This window comes from Haplochromis burtoni, unplaced genomic scaffold (genome assembly GCF_018398535.1).
Source record: "Haplochromis burtoni strain Fernald_Lab_line unplaced genomic scaffold, NCSU_Asbu1 Contig_2258, whole genome shotgun sequence".
Lineage (NCBI taxonomy): Eukaryota > Metazoa > Chordata > Actinopteri > Cichliformes > Cichlidae > Haplochromis > Haplochromis burtoni.
The window spans coordinates 238-14,171 of NW_024584619.1; the positions used below are offsets into that span (position 1 = coordinate 238).

The 13,934-nt window shown below is 40.5% G+C and overlaps 2 protein-coding genes across 2 annotated transcripts; both read left to right on the forward strand.

Moving 5' to 3' along the window:
- Positions 1-200: 200 nt before the first annotated feature.
- LOC102290829 (cytochrome P450 2F2) lies at positions 201-3,925 on the forward strand (the record flags this gene model as incomplete). The annotated part of the gene is given in 10 exon segments (XM_005952812.2): positions 201-363; positions 712-864; positions 972-1,132; positions 1,523-1,591; positions 1,689-1,793; positions 2,014-2,152; positions 2,796-2,881; positions 3,206-3,307; positions 3,389-3,530; positions 3,618-3,925. Coding segments are annotated over 10 exon segments (1,308 nt in total), but the record flags the coding sequence as incomplete, so codon positions are not given.
- A 2,274-nt stretch (positions 3,926-6,199) lies between these two features.
- Positions 6,200-12,462, forward strand: LOC102290528 (cytochrome P450 2J6). Its single transcript, XM_014331388.2, has 11 exons — positions 6,200-6,479; positions 7,591-7,753; positions 8,185-8,337; positions 8,432-8,592; positions 8,751-8,819; positions 8,897-9,001; positions 9,421-9,559; positions 10,014-10,099; positions 11,475-11,576; positions 11,672-11,813; positions 11,908-12,462. The coding sequence occupies exons 1-11, from the start codon at positions 6,318-6,320 to the stop codon at positions 12,093-12,095; spliced, it is 1,470 nt and encodes a 489-aa protein (XP_014186874.1). The 5' UTR covers positions 6,200-6,317; the 3' UTR covers positions 12,096-12,462.
- Positions 12,463-13,934: the final 1,472 nt, after the last annotated feature.

The following is a 13,934-nucleotide window of genomic DNA, read 5'->3' on the forward strand; positions in this document are numbered from 1 at the left end:
CCATGCACATTTGCACATAGCAACAATTGTCTGTATTTTCAGTGCTTCCAGTAAGACTCAGATACACTACATCCAGATGAGCAGAATCACATTTTGAGGTTTCCTTAACTGGATGATTGAACCCACATCAAGATTTGATGAAAATATCCATCTGAATTTGTCATAAAATAATTGCAAACACTTGTTATTTTCTCTGCCAGCTGAGGAAGTCCTATGGAGATGTCTACAGCATCTACATCGGTCTCAAACCGGCTGTAATCATCAATGGGATGAAGGCAATCAAAGAAGCTATAGTGACAAAGGCTACTGATTTTGCTGGACGACCCCAAGACTTGTTTGTCAGTGATATCACCAAGAGGAAAGGTACAATAAACATTACATGTAATATAAGACATATGTCATGTGATATGTCCCCAAATCCCAACAACTGTTCGCTCATATAAAGCGCCTTGAGGCGACTGTTGTTGTGATTTGGTGCTATATAATTTTTTTTTTTTAATGAATTGAATTCAATGCGATGTTAGGTAGGACTACAAAAAAGACGTGCATTTGTATTCACACATTCAAATTAAGATTCCACCAAAGGAGAAAAAAGATCACAAAATGTTGCCAGTTTACTTAAGAGGAGGCAAAGTTCAGCTCTGTCCTGTAGGATAACCACATGAATTATTCTTAGGTTCTCTCCTCTTTGTGCTACTAAACTTGTTGTAGGGGTCATTATGGCTGATTACGGCTCTAGTTGGAAGGAACATCGTCGCTTTGCTTTGACCACTTTGCGGAACTTTGGTCTGGGGAAGAACTCAATGGAGGACAGGATTCATAAGGAGATAAAACACATCATTAGTACCCTGGAAGAGAGTGTTGGTAGGTCCATCTGTGCATCCATAGCTAAATTGGGTAGTGCTTTTTTTTCTGCCACGTTATTGTGCATTATTTCACAATTCTGTGCTGTTACATTATTTCTTGCACAGGTAAAACCATGAGTCCTCGAGTTATGTTCCACAATGCGGCCTCCAATATCATCTGTCAAGTCCTTTTTGCCACACGCTATGAGTATGATCATGCGTTAATACAATTTATTGTCCGATGCTTTACTGAGAATACCAGGATAACCAATGGACCATGGGCTATGGTGAGTAAAAGCACCTTTCTTAGTCTATAACAATGATAGCTGCTTTATGTGTCACAACCTCTGGGGAGTCTGTAGAGTTTCAAAAGGAACTGAGATCCAGAATGAAGATGCAGAAAACACCAACAAAAGACAAAATGTCCCAGAAACGCAAAATCATTAATTTGAATTTTCAATTTCATGTTCCTAACTTTGTGGGAACAGTTTGGGGACGGCCCATTCCTGTTCCAACATGACTGTGTACCAGTGCACAAAGCAAGTCTATAATGGATGATGAGTGACTTTGCTGCAGAAGAAGCTGACTGTCCTTTTTAGTGGTTGGAAATACTGAGGATCTTTTATCAGGTACAACTGAAGCTCAAAGGAAAACTGAAGACTTCTCTTTATTTACAGCTGTATGACTCTCTTCCTTTAATTCGTTACCTGCCGCTGCCTTTCAGGAAGGTCTTCAACAGTGCTGAGGTAATACAACGAAAACACTAACTACAAGGACATACTCTATGTACTTTATTTGTTGAAAGCAAATTGTAAGAAACGAAGAGTCCCTTGTATTTTTTAGGCTTTAGAAAATCTTGTAGCTGATTTTGTGAGGGAGCACAAGAAGACCAGAGTCCCGGGAGAAGCACGCGACTTTATTGACTGCTATTTGGATGAACTGGAAAAGGTGTGTGTAAAAGGAACAGTTTACAATGTCATATATTAGAATTTATATAAATACAGGCTGCAGTTTAATGAATTAAAAACTAATCAATTTGAATTCATTCTAACACAACTCTTTAAAAAGAGATTCATAGTTTTAATGCAGAAAGGTGAACATACGTGTGGCTGTGACCGTTCTCGTACCGTGTCTGTCACTTTCTTTTCCATTTATAACTTTTTCTTAGAGAGGCAACGATGGGTCTTCATTTTCAGAAACGCAGCTCCTTAGGTTCACCTTGGATCTTTACTTTGCTGGGACTGACACTACATCCAACACCCTGCTTACTGGTTTTCTTTATCTTGTGAACTACCCACACATACAAGGTAAACCTGCACATATGACTTGGCTTTTTGTTATCAGCTCTTGTTCTCTTGTACCATAAAGTCATGCACACTGCTGTGCTGTATACTAAGGCCCTTAATGTAAAACAGCCATTTTTGCAAATGATTTGTTGATGTTTAGGTCCAATATACTGGACTGCATACACAGTACACCTACAGGGGCTGCTCGTCCATGGAAACCCATGTCACGAAGCTGCCAATGTATATTTTTAATGCCAGAGGAGGACGGCTCTGCATTGTCATTGATTCAGCAGAGCATTAGCAAGTTTAATGCACAGTGTGCCTCCGCATTCAGCAAACCCACTGTAACTTAATATGGTCTGTCACTTTGTGGCTGACTTCAGCTGATTGGAGTACCACACTCTGATTCACTGTGCTCTGTGTAACAACTCATTCTTTCACAGGTGTTCGTAAAGGCACATTGCATGGCTACGTGCTTAATTTGTTACATCTGTGGCAAAGACACTGAAAACACCTGAATTCAAATATTAAGCATTGTGGTCAAATACTTGTCCATATAGTGTATATCAAATGTTGTATGCCTACGAAGTTACTTTTCTAAAATCGTAGTTATTTCACTGGTTATGGTGTACTGCAAAGTGTTTGTGTTGTCCTGTTCTAACAGAACAATGTCAGGAGGAGATAGACCGAGTGCTGGAAGGGAAAGATCAGGCCAGTTTTGAGGACAGACACAAGATGCCCTACATGCAGGTATTTTTTTTACTTACATTTAAGGTGTTTGTTTGTGAGTGTCGTGTTTGTTAGATGGTGACACAAAGCCATGTAAAGTTTAGAAATAATTTATAAATGAGTAAAAGTGAAACGGTAACTCTATTTGTAGCTGTGTCGATTCTTCTCAGAGACTCTCAAACCAAAGCACAGACTGTCAACAAACAGCTGCTCTGTGGAACTGCAGATCCACTGGATTATTCATCAAAATATTGCTCAAAGTATATATGCGTTGTTTTTGTGGCTGAATTTGACAGCATGCATGTATTCTGCTCTAAGTCAAAGAAATGTCTTCTCTTCATCCAGGCTGTGATTCACGAGATACAGAGAGTTGCCAACACTGTCCCTCTCAGTGTCTTCCACTGCACCACTAAAGACACAGAGCTGATGGGTTATTCCATTCCCAAGGTAAGGGCCAACTGGTTAAATAGGTAGAGGCAATAAAGTGACGAGCATCCTTAATGGTTTTGAGGTTGATTTCGTCCTCAGGGAACAATGATCATCGAGAATCTGACCTCAGTGCTCAGCGAGGAGGGACAGTGGAAATTCCCTCATGAATTCAACCCTGAAAACTTCCTCGATGACAAAGGAGAGTTTGTTAAACCAGAGGCCTTCATGCCTTTCTCTGCAGGTACATGAAGACACGATTCACATACCGACATAGTTGATTAAATCTTCTGTCGTAGATGATACTGAGGGATTTTTTTCAACGTCTCAGGTCCTCGGGTGTGTCTCGGGGAGGGTCTGGCTCGCATGGAGCTCTTCCTCATCATGGTGACTCTGCTGAGGAAGTTCAAGTTCATCTGGCCCGAGGACGCAGGAGAACCAGACTTCACTCCAGTCTATGGGGTCACTCTGACTCCCAAACCTTACCGCATGAAAGTCCAACTCAGAACGCCGCAGTGAGGCGGTGTGCAGATGGACATTAACTAGCAGTTGGTCCTGGTCGGAAGTTATCTGGGAAACTTTTATCCATTTCTTATTTCTACTGCATTGGTGAAATATGAAATAAACGTATGAAACTCACATTTGTTTCTTGTATTTCACACTTTCCACAGTTTGAATCAGCTTCTTTTATTTTCAGGCTGTTCTTTATTTGTTAGCTCATGACTCCATAAATAGATTAAAGATTGTTTCTGGCCCAACAACATAAAACTTCAAACAAACTTTTCACCTCAGTCATTTTCTTAGTTACATTTGATTTGGCTTTTCACTAAGTTGTTTTTAATCTTGGTCTATTTACCACAATATAACTGAGCTTTGGTCAGTTATTAGTACCAGACCATGATCATTATGATCTTTAAAGGCCTCGAAGAATTTCTCAAAGAATCTCTTTAAACTCAATATCAGACACTTGCAGGATCATAAAAAGTATTGAAATATGATTATTTCAAACTTCAAACGTGAAACATTGAAGATTTGAACTTGCATTAAATCTACTGAAACCCTGTTGTGGAACTTTTCCCTTAAATAAAGCCTGCAGACGAGCGGTGAGCGGTAGCTAACATTCTTTAATCCAAACACACAAAGAACAGACAACCAAGCTTGTGGAGAGCCTGCATGTCTGCGGGACAGACGGTCAGCAAAGTCTCCCTGAGCCTAGCATGGCTCTCAGTTAAATACCTTCTTCAGGAACAAAGGCAGTGCACTGCTGTTTCACACTTTAAGGTTCGCACTCCCTTGCTGCCTCCCAGAGTCCTCAAAGAGACAAAAAAATTCAAATTCAAATTGTATTTGTCACGTACACAGTCATACACAGTACGATATGCAGTGAAATGCTTGGACAACTGCTCGTGACCTAAAGAAAACAAAAAAGGAAAAGGCTATGAATAAGATAGGAAATAAATATGAAAAATTAAAAAGGGTAAATTTAACTAGGAAGGAATAAAATATAAATTAAGGTTAAAAATGAAATAACTGTACAACACAAATTAGAATGAAGGGTAAATTTAACTGGGAGAATAAGATAAACGAGTAAAAGTTCCTGAGCACCTTGGAGGGCAGTTGGAAGTCTCTCAAGCGTCTGAGGTGGTAGAGACACTGACGGGCCTTTTTCACCACAACTTCCTGTGGAGTTGTCTGCTTCCCCCAACTTCCTTACTACACCCCCACCATTTGTCTTAATGTATGAGTGTGAGACTTGTTAGAATCCAGTGGCACCAAGGTATCATACAATAAAATAATGTGATTAATACATAAGTAAAAGAAATTCCTATACAACCCTTATTTAAGAAATGCACATCCTCAACTTGATCCAACTGCATCTCTTGGATTCTTAGACTTTTATAGCCACGCTTTCACGATAAAGTCCTCCCTGCAGTGCAGCACTTGCAAACATTAACAAGATTCTTTTAGTCTTGATGTAATGGACTTCAGTAACTCTGCTAGCCTTAATGTTTCCATAATGCTAGCAGCATTAGCAACAGCAGCTAGGTGAAGATTTTGTTGCAAAGCAACAGTAACTTTTACCATTGCTCTGACTCATCTACCTTACAAAATCCTTGCAGTAAAACAAGGTTGGTTGCTCAGCAGCAGCTGGCCCTTTGCTACTTAGCTGATTACGTAATGTGCTGTCTGTATAGAGTTCAGCACCTGTACAGTTCAATGATCCAACAGGCCTTTCAACTCACACAAATGGAGTGTTTTCTTTTGTTCATTCTTTTTCTCAAAGAAGAGTTTGAAAACAGCCGACTGATATTTTACAGCCATTAGAGTGATCGTTGTACATGGATACATTTTCATTTTATGATTTTGGCTTTTCCATATCACAGCTGTGCAATCATTGCTGCCAGTGCTACATAAGAACCACACGTATGTTACACATTTATAAAATACAGAAGCAGGTCTTTTTATCTAAATCTTGTTTACGCTTTGTCTCTTTGTATCTTAATATTAAAGTTTATTTAGTTTATGATCTTATGTGAGGGTTTCCTGCTGTTTGAGCATGTTCAGCTCAGTTTTTACCTGGAAATTCTGACTCCTTCACTCTTTTCTCTCAGATCTTTACAAGTCACAGCAAATTCTTGTAGATTAGTCAGTTTACCCAGTTTAATTCCACTTTCTTCTTCACATAGAAATGAGGACCTTCGTATTGAATTGTGTTTTATTAACAATGGAAGAAAATGAAACACAGAAAAATGCCTGACACTATGTGATATCTAAGGAAATCTGATACCGCTGTACAGTAGCCTGTCACATTACGCTAAAGGTGGTGGAGCAATGTGCTCTGTTTTTATCACGCTGTGTTTCACCTTTCACACAAATCTCAAGGTGTGTAGGTAGAAGAGGGCCGGCTGAGCTATGTATTTAAATGTGGGTCTGCCAGCTACTCCTCTCATTTCAAGTCAATGCTGTGGAAGAGAGCCAGAGATCAGTAATAACTAACACTTTTTCATAGTGCAGTCCAAATCGTCTCACCATGTTTGTTTCAATTGCACTGCTATGCCTCTGCCTTTTATTTCTCATTCTTCAACTCAAATCCAAGAGGCCGAAGAACTTCCCACCAGGCCCCCCAGGCCTTCCCCTGGTGGGGAACACTTTGCAGTTGAGTTTGGAGAACCCCTTAAAGGACTTTGAGAAGGTAAGAAAAAACATTCAATAAAATAAAAATGTCCATAATGTTTTATAATATTTTTTTATCCTATTGATGGATTTACTATTATTAGTACTAAATGGGTCTAAATGTTTAGCTACTAAAACATTCGTGTGCTTTTCCTGACTGTGCTGTTAAATACAATACCAATGCTTGTGGCTGTAAAAGGAAACACCTTTAAAATCCAAAGTTCTTACACTATAGTGAGCTCCTTATGTGATTACAAGATAGTTTAGCATAGTTTAAACCCCCTGCAATCATCACTGTATATGGATCAATGTTCAGCTTATCGTTTAAGAAATGTCATGTGACAGTGCTACATGAGAAAAGAACCACATGCATCTCAAATCAGACACACTGTGCTCCGTTTTTAAAACTGACCAACATCAGCATCTTACAAAATGAAACACTGAAGTCCTTTGGTCTCATCACTGCTAACGTTTGCTTATGCTGTATATCGTTTTTTGTTTCGCTGCAGGTCATCAAACTACAGAGAGAAATGTGTCTTTAACAAATGCATATGGCATGCTCTGCAAGCGTAAAGTTAATAAATGTGTGCAGTGTGTAATGCGTGCTTCTACCCACACACAAATACAAAGCAATTTTACACCACGTCAAACTATTTTACAAATGTGTATGCCCAGACCCGAATAAATACAGATGTATAATAACTGATTTATAACTTAATTTATTAATTTCAGCTTCAGGAATTGGATAACGTTCTCCTTCAAAAAGCTGTTTGTGCATACACATATTTCTAAAACTACACGTTACTTCACTCTCACTTGCTTAGAAAACCTGCAATGCACGTGCACGAATCATCTGATCAGTCACGTCGTCACGTGGAGTCTTGAGACAAATTTCACGCTGCCAACTTTGCACAGATCCACAAATGTAAGCATGTCCCACTGTAAATATGTGGGCTTCCTCTGTATCCCTCCATGAAATGTTCAGGATTAGTTCATTTGATGCTTTTTTCTCTCCACAGAATAACTGAAATTACTGGACAGAAATGTTTAACCGTGTTGGAGGGAAATGTCCACCTGAGTATCTGGTTCATAAATTTCAAAAACTGCCATGTCATTTTGTTCCCTCCCAGCTGAGGAAGTCTTACGGAGATGTCTACAGTATTTACATTGGCCAGAAACCAGCTGTAGTCATCAATGGGCTGAAGGCCGTAAAGGAGGCGATGGTGACTAAGGCTGCTGATTTTGCTGGACGACCCCAAGACTTGTTTGTTAATGATGTCACCAAGAGTAAAGGTAGAACAGATATTATCTATCACATGATACACTGTGTTCACACACATTTTACCATCAGTACCCAAAACAGCAAAACGAAAAATTAAATAAATAAAACAAAACAAACTAAAAAATCCAGTATATACGTTAGCATATACTGGATTCTATGGTTTCAAGTTTTAGTGTATTATTATTTACTGCATGCATGAGGAAAAACACCCAGTTTGAGATAAGCACGCAGGGACAACATGGGTTAGGAAAATTCACCTTTTGCTGTTATCTCTTTGTAGAATACTCCTCTTCATCACAACGGTGCAGCACACATGCTGGACCATATGAACGATCCATGTAAACAATAGAGTTCTTTTAATGAGTGTGGAATGTAATAAAAGATGACACAGTCCAGAAAGTACATGATCTTGTTTCCCTTTGTGCTGATGAATCTGTTTTAGGAGTAATTTTGGTCGATTACGGCTCTAGTTGGAGGGAACATCGTCGCTTTTCTTTGATGACTTTGAGGAACTTTGGTCTGGGGAAGAACTCGATGGAGGACAGGATTCATGAAGAGATAAAATACATCGTTAGAACCTTGGAAGACAGTGTTGGTAGGTCCGTCTGTGACCACAACCACGTTGCATTTGCTGTTGTTTCCTTTGCATTCCTGTAAAATTCTGTTCTGCTGAATAATCTCTTCTACAGGTAAAACCATGAGTCCTCAAGTTATGTTTCACAATGCGGCCTCCAACATCATCTGCCAGGTCCTGTTTTCTACACGCTACGAGTATGATGATGCGCTAATCAAACAGATTGTTCAGTGCTTCACTGAGAATACCAAGATGGCCAATGGACCGTGGGCTATGGTGAGTAAAAGCATGTTTCCCATGTAATCGTGCTTACTTAGAAATCCTGTCGTGGCTGAAGTTTTACGGCGACATTTCCACTGATATCAAAACTAAGATGCAGAAGTTCTGTGTTCCCCCCCCCCACTCTCATTTAACTCTCTTATCTTTCCTTTCAGCTCTATGACACTTTTCCCATAATTCGTAACCTGCCACTGCCCTTCCAAAAGGCCTTTGAGAATTTAGAGGTAATTTCAATTTTCACTTTACCAGCAGGAAGAAGTAAAATTTGTTCAAACTTTGAGTGACTACGTTTGCTTTTTAGACTTCAAAGAAAATTGCAATTGGTTTGATCAATGAGCACAAGAAGACCAGAGTTCCTGGAGAGCCACGAGATTTTATTGACTGCTATCTGGATGAACTGGAGAAGGTGTGAGTGTGAAAAGAAACAGATCTGCTCTAATTTGAGTATACAAAATATAAAAATTATTTGACTTTATTCAACCTGCACTTTTCCAAAAGGAGATATTTGTATATGCTTGTGGGGATAGGTTAATTGATTAATCTAAATTGTCACTAGGTGTGAATGTGCGTGTGAATGGTTGTCTGTCTTTGTGTGTTGGCCCTGCGACAGACTGGCGACCTGTCCAGGGTGTACCCCGCCTTTCGCCCTATGACAGCTGGGATAGGCTCCAGCGCCCCCCGCGACCCTGAAAAGGATAAGCGGAAGTGAATGGATGGATGGATGGATATTTGTATAGTTTTAGTTCACAAGGTGGTTAAAAATTCTGTTTCAAATGTAAAGAGCTGAAGGCATTTCTATCATATTCATTATTCCCCTCTTTTTAGAGAGGCGATGATGGGTCTTCATTCTCAGAGGAGTGGCTCATTATGAATGCTTTAGATCTTCACCTTGCTGGGACTGACACCACCTCCAACACCCTCCTTACCGCTTTCCTTTACCTGATGAACTACCCCCACATCCAAGGTAAACCTGCACATGTAAATAAGACATATTATGGTTATTTGTCATTGGTGTCTGTGGTCCTGCTTGAGGTTTTCCAGGTGTTCACTTGTACTTCAGCCTTCACATAATACAATCTAGTCTGAGCCACACCCGATAGCAGCAAAAGGGGCCATGCCCGTCCCAGCATGCTACATTCTATATGCTCGTTATATTAACTTAACAAAGGAGAGTCCCACTCAACTCAATTCCTTACCGGTACAAATTATTTGTATTAGATTAGGTGTGGATGTGGTGTTTGATATGACTAATATCATCTGATGTTAAAGGTTGAAGACAAATTGAATGAATACAGAAGGTTCCATCTCTACGGGCCTAATGCTTTAGTGTTACATTACTTGTGTGTAGTCTTCCTTTGTCTCACCTACAGATATCTGAAATGTGGAATTTAATGTGTGGTGGTATCCCTCCTGCACAGAAAGATGTCAGCAGGAGATAGACGACGTGTTGGGAGGGAAGTATCGGGCCAGTTTTGAGGACAGACACGAGATGCCTTACACACAGGTACTGTATATCAGAGAGATTTCTATAATTGCCTTTTATTTAGCAGGCACTGTTCCACAGCATAGCAAGTCCTACAGGTAATCATAAAGAGAGAACACACACATGCACAGGGTCCACAATAAGACGATAGCTCCAGGACAAGCAGTAGGTGGAAAACAGAATAAATATCAGCCTGAATCTCCTCATTTCTCAAAACAGTTTATGTTGGTTTATATTGGCAACAGACACAAAAACTCAGACCAGTTTTGGTCATCATTAATAACATTAGGTGATGCATTTAAACAGCTTCTTTTCAGGAAACCGTGGAGCCTCCATTGTTGTAGAAAGGACTGGTTTGACTGGAACTGGTCTGCTCATAATAAAAAGAGCGTTTCATGTCGAAATCATACTGCAGAATCATCATGACCTTTTTCCACACTGTGAACTATGATGTTTGAATGTTTTCATTAGTCATGAAACACAAACGTGTTTTATCTTAATGCATAAAATCTAGTAAGGCTGCTGTGTGATGACGTTGACAAAGAAGTTTTATGTTTCCACATCAGGTAACTGTTTATTTAAAGCAGAACATTAGACTGATGGTCCACAGCAGTGTCAGCTAACAGGGAGAGTAGCCTCTCTGTCGTCGTGCGCTGTCACAAACATTGAGTGTCAGGTTCATGCTCCAGAATATTTAGGAAGCCTAACATGGTAAATGGGCTGGTTCTTATATAGCGCTTTTCTGCTCTCGTGGAGCACCACATGCCACATTCACCCATTCACACTTTTTTCTGTCGTTTTACGTGCTTCCTTATCAACATTCACACATACTGCTCTACCTGCTGAGCCACAGGAACCCACTGATTTTATAAGAAACATATGCACTCAACCATCAGGGTCGTGTTTGCCTACTTTGAAAGAATTATATTGTAATTTAAAAGCTTGTTTTGCATAATGTCCTGGTTACAGACTGTAGTTAGGAAGTACCAGGATAGGTAGGAAGCATGTTAGGAACACCCTTTCCCTAACAAACCCCTGGCTTACAAACACAATAACATGCAGCTCTGGCTGCATGAAGGGCCTGCATGTCTGAACATGTTCTGGGTTACGCCCAACCCATGTGATGGCAGGAGTGTTTCATCACATGACTGTGAAGATTAGATAGGATTAGATTTCCTGGCACTGCCAAAGGCATGTGATAGTCCACGTGACCCTGTCTGAATATTTCTTAAGGTTACATCAGCTGAAATGATCTCATTAATACTGCATCCTGTCTGTGGCTTATAGGGAGAGGTCCCCACGTCTGCAGCCTCGAATTTCTGTTGTGTTTTTATGTCAAAGTACTTAAAAATTGCTCAGTCAGATAAAGCACAGAAAATGTCTTCTCTTCATCCAGGCTGTGATTCACGAGATACAGAGAGTTGCCAACACTGTCCCTCTCAGTGTCTTCCACTGCACCACTAGAGACACAGAGCTGATGGGATATTCAATTCCCAAGGTAAGGGACGACTGATTAAATCATTTTTAACATTAGATACAATAAAGTCAAGAGTGTCCATAATGGACTTGTCTTCGCATTTGTTTTGTTCTCAGGGAACAATGATCATCGAGAATCTGACCTCAGTGCTCAGCGAGGAGGGACAGTGGAAATTCCCTCATGAATTCAACCCTGAAAACTTCCTCGATGACAAAGGAGAGTTTGTTAAACCAGAGGCCTTCATGCCTTTCTCTGCAGGTACATGAGCACAAACACGCTGAGTAACAGCACAGACACGGCCAGTTCAATCAATGTGTTTTTGATAATTTTGCGGTCTTTTTCAATGCCTCAGGTTCTCGGGTGTGTCTCGGGGAGGGTCTGGCTCGCATGGAGCTCTTCCTCATGATTGTGACTCTGCTGAGGAAGTTTAAGTTCATCTGGCCCGAGGATGCAGGAGAACCAGACTTCACTCCAGTCTTTGGAGCCACTATGACTCCCAGCCCTTATCACATGAAGGTCCAACTCAGGACCGCGCACTGAAGTGGCGTGCATAGGTGGAAGATGCAGAAAGAAAAAGTGCCACTTAGTTTTGAAAACCTATTTAATGAAGAATGCTGTACTTAGTAGTTTAAATAGCTTCTGCTGGGAAAATTTCCCTGAGATGTTTTTAACACAATGATTCTCAAACTGTGGGACGTGGGTAACAAAGGGAATGATGAGAAAAAAAACAAGTTGATTAGCATCTGTTGAGTGGTATTTATTAAAACTCAGCTGTGATTTTTTTTTAGATTAAAATGGTCGTGGAGTGAGACGTGCTTTGGGCTTCTTAGCGGGGTGATGCCAGTTAAAACTTTAAGAACAAGTGTATTAAAACACTAGACACACTCTGATAAACATGCCAAACTCACACTTGTCTTACTCCTTTTTAAATCACTTTCTCAAACATTAGGAACTTTGTTTTGGAGCTCCTCGATATTAGATAATATTCATAACTCTTGACTAACTCTGAGTCAGTATAAATGGAAGCATCACTGAGGCTACGAACTACTCTGAATGCTACAGTCACTTACATTATCCCTCTTTCCATTAAAAAGGTGCATTTTTAAACTCTAAAAGCACTTTATAAAACAATGAATGATAACCGACAGCACTGGTCTGAGAAATGATGGAGGTGTGCTTTGGAGACCTGTCATCAAAGCAGTCAAATTAAATGTGTACCAGCTGCTGCAGCATGGGTGCTGTTGCTGTTGTTGTTGAGTGTGTGCAGCAGTGTTGTCACGGCAAAACGTTGTCCTTTAGACGTCTCATGTAGCAGAAAAAATGACAGAGTTAAACCCTTTCTCCTTTGGCCTTACTGTCTTTGAACAGGTTTTGTCAACACAACCACTCAAGATGTGTCAAAAACTTTACACATGTGTAGTTAGAAGATGGGTCTGGTCCACGATGGGAACACATCAGTCTTCTGCTTTATGTCAGCAGATTTGCCTCCACTAGTTGAATGTCAGTTGTTTTTGTTTACTAGCACAAGTTAAAAAGAAATGATCACTTTGCGACTGACCGTCAGAGCCAGACTTTGGCCATTTAGCACAACTGTTACTGTTCAACAACAGTTTGAAATGATAACCTAAACTGAGGATACGCAGTCATTCCTGACTGCTGAATCATGCAGTTTTTCAAATGACCTAAATTATTGATGAATATTTAAAAATATTACTGAACAATATAAAGCACCTTGAGGCGACTACTGAGGCGATACAGCCAAGTGTGACTCACTTCACACTTGGCTGTATCCAGTGAATACTGTGAGTCAGTTCTTTGGCAGTTCTGAGCCTTCCTTTCTTTATAAGCCAATATTTGCAAAGATTATTTTCTATATGGGTGAAAGGGCTTGTGTTATATAACTGATTGCATATTGATAAGATTGTGGAATATACAAGGCACAGGTACACGCACACGCAGGTTGTTATTGCCAAGTTCCACATTTATTCACATGTTTCACAGGTTTATGCTTTTCACATAGATTGACAGCTCGTTCCCAGCTGACGTGTGTCGTTCTTTCCCTCTCGCCACCGCTCTCCGTCTCACTATAAAACAGGGGAGGGAAAACCATCGTCAGTCCATAATCACCATCAGCTGTTCTTACCAGCGTCTCCCGTACCGCCCCGTTGAGCCCACTGCACCACTCCTCCCCTGCAGCCGCGCCCGGGGCCCCGCCTCCGCCACAAAGATGTTTGATCCTTAGCAGTCTGCAAAGACTCTGTGTGCCTCCCAGAGCACTCTGGCATACACACAGATCTTATGTGGGAGGACACCTACTCTGTATCTGCTTGAGTAAGACACAGAGAAAAAACCCAACAATCATATGACCCCCTATGAGCA

Bases quoted from the DNA above. Each gene is read 5' to 3' on its own strand.
- LOC102290528 (XM_014331388.2), top strand. From the start codon at position 6,318: ATGTTTGTTTCAATTGCACTGCTATGCCTCTGCCTTTTATTTCTCATT. The intron at 8,820-8,896 runs GTAATTTCAATT...TTTGCTTTTTAG, and splicing joins AGGCCTTTGAGAATTTAGAG to ACTTCAAAGAAAATTGCAAT. The intron at 9,002-9,420 runs GTGTGAGTGTGA...CCCTCTTTTTAG, and splicing joins ATCTGGATGAACTGGAGAAG to AGAGGCGATGATGGGTCTTC.